Raw genomic sequence first — 9,105 nt, 5'->3', positions numbered from 1 at the left:
GAATCTCACCCATTCTTCAGCAATAACAACAACAGAGTATAACGTCCCAGAAGTCGTGTGGAGCTTCTGTTCCTGGCAGGCGGCAGGGATCACGGCCCTCGGAAGTCTTTCTGATTAATGGGCCTGGACGAGTCCGAGCGTCAGACTGTAGGTCCGGACCATCTCACAGTAAACACAGCTTAATGGAAGCCTCCAACCCGGGGATTCACACACATAATGTGAGCAAACACACACTTACGAGCACTTGAACGCAAACACACAAGTGCAAAAAAAATACTCTTTAGTTTCCCCTGCCGCCTTTACTCTGACTTACACCAGTCCTCAAGTCATTAGTTACAGTTTCTTACATGTCTGCAGCTCAGTGTAGATGAGTGGCAATAAAAAATGACTTAAATTAGAAAAATAGACAAACGTGACACTACTGTGAAATCATTGTCCTCTAAATCATACAACTGCGTTACAGCACAGTTCAGATGACGTCTTCAAGGCTATGCTCGTCTCTGCCAGCTCCTAATTCCCACTTTACTGAACCAAGAATATAAAGAATCCACCAACACCAGCTAACATCTGGCTTTTGTCTGCAGCCACAGACAGGAACATCCTGCATCCACTCCTGCCACAAATGACGCAGGTTTTTGTCAGTAGAAATGCAAACACGACACCTGGCTAGAATCAGTCATTTTCCTTCTACCACTATTGTAGCTTCGGTTCAGCCTCGGAGTCTGAGCAGGTCTGAGGTTTTCTTCCTGCCTCCTGTTATTATGGCCATCATTAAGGAAGCAGTTTCTAATCCAGTGGCTGTGAGACTGAACATTGACTGAAGTAAAAAGATTGTCTTTTGGTTTGTGGTTTGTTTGTGTTTTAGGCACATTTTCTCTCTGTTTAGCAAAGGTAGGTATTTATTTAATATAAGGGTCGCAGGCTGAGGGGGGACCAGTCAGGGTGACAGGGTGAGATATTACAGTCACGACAGTTTAATGACCAATCAAAAATACCAGAATAAAGACATGCGGCTATACTCAACTGCATAAGCAACTCATGCCTGTGAGGGCCACATACAAGCTACACACAAAAGATCATGTGACCAAATGGGGACAAACAAGCGACAGGTCTTCATGTGAGGCAACAGCGCTTAAATAGTGTTGCTGACTGAAAAAACACAAAGAAATCCCGACTCCGTTGACACCAATGGGCCAAGAATTAAAAAAATAAATCCTTGCAGATACCAAATAATTTAGTAGTTAAAAAAAGCATTTGTTGCTTTATTAGAACATTAATCAAAGCAAAGGAAAACCATCAAGATGCAGAGTGAAGTCCACCAACTCCATAAAGGTAAATTTTAGATGATATTCTTCTGCATATTTTTAAATCATCATTTGGATTAGTCATGAATAAAAACTTTGAAACACATCAATCTACCTGCTATTATTATCCTTTCTGTTCCAGCTATAAACAGAAATATTATTTTTGTGATATTTGGTGGTAATTAGTCCACATGTTCAGTTGTTTGACAGCCCTACAGAGAATAATACACAGCAACAGACCTAAAATGGCCATAAACTCCTGCTGTGATTACAAGACGTCATCACTGCATGATATCATGTCATACTGACCACAGCGTTTTTCCTACAGCATGTCTCATCAGCTTCCTCTTCGATGGACAAGGAAGTTTGTGCAGTATATTTAGAAGAGGTTACCAAAAAAACTTCCAAGTAGGAAGTTCATATTCATTACAGCTGAAAACAGTCTTATCAGGTCACATGTTTGAAGTGCAACTTGCATGTAAACCTCACTTCACCATCTCGTCATCTAAATTATTACTGGGCTTTATGCTAATATGTTCATAATGGCCACGAAACAGAAAAATAACAGCCTCAAAACAAGAACATCGGTTAATTTGTTCAAAGTACACCGGAGCCTGCTAGGAAGAACATCACGCTCTGGTGTCAACACGACAATAATTAACTACATCAAATTTCCCCGACTGTCACATCATAGCACATGAATAAACAGAGTGGAGTGTTCAGAAGATAAACTCAAAATGGGTTTAATTTATATATATTTCTACTGTAATCTAATGTTGAACAACCACCACTCCACACACACACACACACACACACACACACACCCTGGTGGTTGGTAATATCTACAGGTGCATGAATCACAACAGATAATGTCCAGTGACCATGGAAACAGACACCCTAAGAAAATCAGGCCCAATAAAATGCTTTTTGTACTGAGCTCATGAAGTAGCATCAGGTCGTGACTGTTACAGTGTGTGTACCAGATAAAACTAAAGACAAAAATATGTCACGGTCACTTTCAAGACAAAATGTCTTTTGTGAATTATCACTTGGAAAATAAATTTGACTATTTGATAATGATTGGATTTCAGAAATACCAGGTCTGTGTTCTCTCTCTTTTATTTCCAGATGCAACAACTAGATTTGGACTAAAACTTTCCAGGACATTTTTCAGCTGCCTCAGCTGGACAGACAAGCAATGGCATTGTCCAGTAACCCTGATGCCCCTGCTCTCCCTGCACGTGTTGAAGTATGATTTCTGTTTTTCATCACAGTTGTGTTCACCTTGTGCATTCACTAACAGTATCTGATGTTATGCTACAGATGCAACTTAAAAGTTCAATAAAATTAGAGCTTTGCAAAAAGTTTCTTTTTAAGTAGTAAGGAGGTTAGAAACAGTCACAGTCACATTCAGAGGTGATTTATAACAAATAATTTTGCAAAGCTTTGTTTTTTTTTTCCTTTTGCAAGGTCACTTGTGGAAACAGCAGGAGGTTTTTTTGTATTTTCTTTCCTTTTTTTCTCACAAACTTATGAAAAGAACTGTGGTTTACGCAGCACTCGTGTACAATCAGGGAAAAAGAGCAGTGTGTCCAGACTGTTTCTATGTTTCAAGAACTCTGATCAGTTCAAATGGTTTCATATTATGGTTTGACGCGACAGTTTGCTCATTTTAACATCAATTGTAGATTAGTTTTTATTATTTTGTTAGCTCTAAATATTAGTTCTGCTGTTGGGTTTCACACGCACTATTACTGTGACTCACATGAGGCCTGCAGCGCCGTAGACAACATGGAGGTGGACGCAGTAGGTGAGAAGATGAAGTGAATGAAGAGTCATATATACTGTAGAAATAACCTCAGTGGAACTGAGGCAACAACAACGTTGTCCCTCAGCCTTCTGTGGTGCAGGTACCTGCACGGCCGTGTTCTTTTAATGCATCCTCCTAAAAGCATCATGTCTGCTCAGGCCCCAAAGAGATTAATTAGCCACCTCAGCAACTGAAGTGGCTGCTGATATAGAAACTCAAGTCAACAGGGAAGATAAATTACCTCAGCTAAAAGCTCAAAGTTCAGCTCTTTTTCACACAAACGGTGTCTCTGAAGACTCTGGAGGTCCATAACTACATCACTATCTGGTGTTAGCGAGCAGGCGGCCAAAGCTTTGTTCTCATTCCTGTCCTGTGTGTCAGTAAGGGGGCATCGCTGTTTTTAACTAAGTGATTGTTTTACTGTACATACATTTTTAAAATTAAAAAATAGGACACCCACGGTGTGTGTCACTACAAAAAGTAGGACACGAGCAGAGGACTAATTCTCCACTGATTTAAATGCTGCCTTTTTCTAACCAGCTCTGAGCAGAGCGACCTGTCTGACTAAGAAGAACTTATACATTTACTGCACTTCCATTCATCCCTTCAACATCTACAGCTCAAGGCTTCTGTTAAACCGGAAGGAATCTCAATGCTGCCTATTTGGGTCTGCGACATTGGGTTGTAGAATCTCATACAAATATAAAACCACATCAAAATATTCCAGAAGTTGAGAACAATTTATCGTTATCTTTGAATAATAGATATGCATCGATATCTTTTTTTTTTGTCTGATGCAAAGATTTCGTGGAGGAACACAAAATAAAAAGTGCAGATAAATTATAGGAGAAAATCTGAATTTCATTGAACATTTGACTGTAACAGTGTGGTTTCAGCTGAGTCAGACTGTGTGGCAGCAGTATTTCTGTTTTTGCTGTATGTGGAATATCTGGCCCTGTATTGAGCTTATAACATAATGTACCAGGGAAAGAAAAGATGGATGAGTAGAGTATGGGACAATGAGGACGATAAATCACAGTGGTGTTCAGGTCCACTCATAAAGACCACTTTAACACCACAGCAGTAAATGACTACATGCATATTCTCAGCATTAACTTTATTATATTCTGATCAGCAGGTCTTCAGCTGTAATGGTTTTATAACTTTTTTTTTTTTTTTTTACCTTGGATGAGTCACATCTCACATGTTCCTGCTGCAGTCACTTTACTAGGCCAGGGACAGAGACTTTCACTGTTTGTTTGTATTTTCTGCTTAACTGCTAACTGAACCATAACATTTTTTATATAAGTATTCAGATAGAAATTCTTTTCAAACTGAAGATTTTTTTTCTGTGTTTTTCTTTTACTTGTGCAGATATTTCTGTCTCCTTGTCAAACCATGTCTGGTTCTGTTGCAGATGTACTGCTTTCCTTATCAGAGTTTGCCAAATGTTTATTCAAAATGGACTCATCCATACAGTACTTCCAGAAAAAGGCTCGGGGCCTCCACTGGAGGAGTCAGGCGACAACACCAGCGTTGAAAGTGTTTACACACACACACACACACACACACTCATGACCGCCGCCTGAGAGCCCATCTACTTCCAGACGACTGACCCGTGTTTGTCAGTGCCACAGTCGTGCTGCGCGGCTGACATCCTCATTCACACCTCCTCCCAACCCTCACATCCCCACTCAGCCAGCGCTGGGCAGTTCACATAAAGTGCCGAGCTGGTTTTCAAGTTTATCATCCTTTGAAAGCATGTTTATAGGAGGCGATCGGCCTCTTTATGAAGTGCACAACAGAGCGGGGCAGACGACGGCCGCTGCCACACACGTCTCGACACAGATGTAGAAAAAACACTGAGAACGCACTCAGAAACACTAAGTTAAATATTAATAACTCCACATTAAGGCCACGTGTGTGCTGAGCGTGCGCTGGTTAAAAGTGTTTTTGTGGACAGATAAAAGAGAAATTAAAAAAATATATAAAAATAACAAGGCTACATCTCTACATATCTCTGTCATAAACGTGATCCAAACATAAAGCTATGAGTGTTTGCAAATATAAAGCCTAGCAGCCCATGTCTCTGTCAAACCAGGAGCTAAAACAAGTAATGGTGGTGGTGTGTGTGGGAGGGTGGGTGAGGGTTGCACACAGAGTGCGCTGCTCCTCCTCCTCCTCCTCAGCACAAACCTGTCTACATGTATCTCTCTGGCCCTCAGCCATGCTGTCTAGTCTAAAGCTGGACAGAAAAGTGCTGATGGGTCCAAGTCATTATCTGCAACCTCAGGGTTGAATGGAGGAGATGAAAGGCTCCTCACAGAAACAGACAAAACATCACCTCACACCACCTGCAAGGCTGTTCTGATAGACTGCCTGGCACCAGATGAAGCAATTCCACCTCTCTTCAGTGCTTTGTGTGGAGGAAGGAAATATTCTGGACACAGACTGAAGGGAAAAGTCAAATGCCCTTGTTATTTGAAGAATCTCCAACAGTACAATGTCAGTTTGTGCCTGAATCTTTCACGTGCACACACTCTCACATGCACTCAGACATTGACAACTGTATATATAAATATATATCATCTTTTTGAACTTGTTCCAATAATGCAGCTGCAAGCTGCTTTCACAACAACACATTTAGCAACGGAAAGGTTTTTTTTTTAATCGCAGAAGCAGGAAAAGCATGGGAAAAAAGACAGGTTTGTCAGATCAGTGAAAGGTCCCGGACACTAGTTACCTAGAAAAGAGAGAAAATACTTAGAGAAGACACACTCTGGTTTTCACGTACAGGAAAATAAACTCTGCAGAGTCGTGAGTCTCTGCTTGGAAAAAGAAGAGAAAGAAAGAACTGGAAAGGAGAACGGCAGCGTTAAAATTGAACATAGAACAAGGACGACGACGACAACAGAAGACAAAAAGGACAAATGAGAAGACGAGAGGACAAACGCTGTCCTACCTGTTTGGCTGAGCTGAGAGGTGCTCCTGCTCTTGCGCGACATGCCAACCATGGCCTGCATTTTGGCACCAATGCTGGAGCGCCTCTTCTTGTCGTCGATGCCGACCGTGCCAACGGCCGTGTCTGATTGGCTGCCGTCCGTCTTCTCCAGGTTACACATGTCACCGCTGATGCTTGTGCTCTTGGTAATGTTCATGCCGCCTGTCGAGCCCATTTGCCTGTGTTTCATTTTGGATGCAAAGTCACTGTCAGCCACCACCATTGTCAGGAGGGAGGCAGGCGAGGATAGAGAGGAGAGGAGAGGGGAGAGGAGAGAAGGCGATGTGGAAGGAGACACAAGGGAGAAAGAATTATGTGGAAAGGAGAAAAATGAGGAGAAACAACAGAAACAGGAAAAGTGAAGGTGAAGAGGAGAGAAGGATAGAGTTTAGGTTCAGGAGGTCATGGCAGTGTTTTACACTATAGTTATGGGTATAAGTGGCTTCAGTTCCTGTCAGAACAAATAGCATTATTATATTATTAAAAACAGTAAAACAACAGTATTAGATTAGTAACTACTCAATTTCTATTATCATTGTTTTGGTAACTGTAAATATTAAATAGGTAAAAATGTTGAGCGTGCTCGTGTCTGCAGACATTAGTGCTGCTGCAATGTTCTCTTATCCTTTTCCTATAAAGTCAGTAGGTTTTGAAACTAATTTTAAACAACTTTAATCCTCACTTATTTTTGATTTCAGTCACCTGAATTCACCTTTATTTCGTGTGTTGCATTTCTCACACAGAACCTGCATGACTGAGTTTAGAGAATCTGTTACATCTGACACTTTTCCTCTCAACAGTCAAAAATCTAAAAGCAAATGTGTGTATTTTAACTTAAAAGTTCAAGTTTATAAATTGGTAAAGCTTGTGTTTTATTTGCGTTTCACTGAGCTTCAGTCGTCTGTCTGAAGAAATCTGTTTATTATCCACGCTCTGGTCCATTTGACTCCACGTCAACACCATATACTCTGTTTGGCAGCCAGTGCCAGTAGTGAGAATGTTCAGATACACTGTGAGAATGTAACTGATCTGCCTGTGTTTATACCAGCTCTGGTGCCAGGAGCTTCTGTTATGGATCAGCCTGTACTCTATTACACAAATATCAAGGAACTGGTGGCTTTGATCTTTTGATACAGCTTTAAAGTTTGGAATTCAATGAGTCCTACAAACCACATTTACATCATGTGGTTTGTGCAAAAGCTTGTGATGCGATAGTTTATCAGCGTAACAGTGAAGTTTCTAGGCCAGCAGAGAGTAGAGGTCAGGGATCATGACCTGTAAAATTATTACCTGCCGACATTGTTATAAATTATACAGACTCTTTCAAACAGAAATGCATACTCTAGGAAGTATCAGCAGTTTGACATTTTAATTCAATGTTCATTAATCCTAAACCTTTTTAATTTGTCTGTCCCGCCTGCAGTCCAGATCAGATTTTCTCATCATGTGAGTGACTGTAAGCTATTTAGCTGTTGCTTTAAACTGCTAGCATGGACAGAATCCATTATTCAAAACCTAAAATGAGACACGACCTAGTAGTCATAAGTTAAAACAACGAAAATCCATTATTTCCTCTCTTTATCTTCAGATTAGTGTTGGCAAAATGCATAGGAAGATCCTGAGTCAAATGTCATAAAAAGCCACTAAAAAGTTCAACTTAAAATGTTCAACTCTGTTCAAACCTGTTAGTGAATAACATGTTGGTTTTAAATGGTTCATTTTACAGCACTGACACAGAAATTATCGCTCATGTGGCACCATGGTCGTTGTACACCTTTCGTTAATTATTTGCTGGCTCACAAACACAATAATTAAGGGTGAGAGAGCTTGAGATGTTTGCTCTTTACTTCTCTCACCTCATGCACATAATCTGCCGGGACTGACAACAAGACTGACAACAAGACTGACAACAAGCTCAAAGGTAAAACCTGCTGCTGTTTGACTGTCATTTGGCCCTGTAAGTTTTACTGCAACAACAAATTATTTTTACCTCTTCTGCAGTGCACTACAACCTCTGTCCACACCTCATCTTCTTGCAGTCACTTCATTCACTGAACAGTTCTTAGCATTTAGGACAGTAACAGTGTGTAATAAATCAGGCTGCTTGGAAAACTCTGGAAGTCTCCAGGGAATTCCTGCAGTACACCAACACAGCCTACAGAACACACAGTTCCATCCAAACGTCCCTCCCTGTAACAACATCGCTCTTCTCTCAAAAAGCTGTATCTCATGTAGTGTTGTAATGTTTGGTCCAAGTTTTATTATATTTCTAAATGATCCACAGGTGATCTTTATGAACTCTGTAGTCAAGGTGTTCTGCAATAAACTTCAAAAAAGTCAATAAAGACACCGTCAGAAGAAGAAATACACAGCACCTAAATGTCATCCTTAGACCCACATCTTATTTACCTTTCACTTTTTCCTAACGATGTGAGACAGAAAATATTAGTTTCCATAGTAACTGGGGCGCCAGAATTAGCATAAGGATGCACAGGTGTCTGTCAACACAAAGATAGAAACTTTGTTTTGTCTCTAAGACCCGGAGTGAGCCGAGCATCTCCAGCTCGTATTGAACTGTTATGTAGAGCTGCGTAGGCTTGGCCTTACCTCACACCTCTCACACTGTTGTTGAGAGGTGTGAGCAGAGTGTGAGCAGAGGAGGTTAAAGTAAACAACCTCTAAAAAACAAACCTCTAAAAACACCGACTCTACCTGAATGAACCGTTACCTGGGTAACAATATTCAGTCAAGGCGAGAAACAAGGGCGGGAAGAGAGGACGCAGGTTTTTAAAAAGTGCTAATGGAATGCCCCTCACATCCTGAAGTGCACATCAACCCGACGCAGAGTGCGCTTAGCTTGGCTTTTTGTGCAGTGAAAGCACCGCTGGCTGCTGTGTCACTAACACGGCAGTTTGGACCACGTCTGTTTAATGTGTGGCAGATGTCCTGTAAATTTACACTCTGTCCTGAATACATAGAAGATGAGTCAT

General features: G+C 41.0%; 1 protein-coding gene across 1 annotated transcript in view; it reads right to left on the bottom strand.

Moving 5' to 3' along the window:
- rims2a (regulating synaptic membrane exocytosis 2a) overlaps positions 1-9,105 on the bottom strand; it is a 100,490-nt gene that overhangs the window by 10,234 nt on the left and 81,151 nt on the right. The window contains 1 exon segment of the mRNA XM_025061919.1: positions 6,077-6,294. Within this exon segment, the coding sequence (XP_024917687.1) occupies positions 6,077-6,294 (218 nt within the window).

This window comes from Cynoglossus semilaevis, chromosome 13, assembly GCF_000523025.1.
Source record: "Cynoglossus semilaevis isolate Cse_v1.0 chromosome 13, Cse_v1.0, whole genome shotgun sequence".
Taxonomy (NCBI): domain Eukaryota; kingdom Metazoa; phylum Chordata; class Actinopteri; order Pleuronectiformes; family Cynoglossidae; genus Cynoglossus; species Cynoglossus semilaevis.
This window is presented reverse-complemented; position numbering and strand designations above follow the sequence as displayed.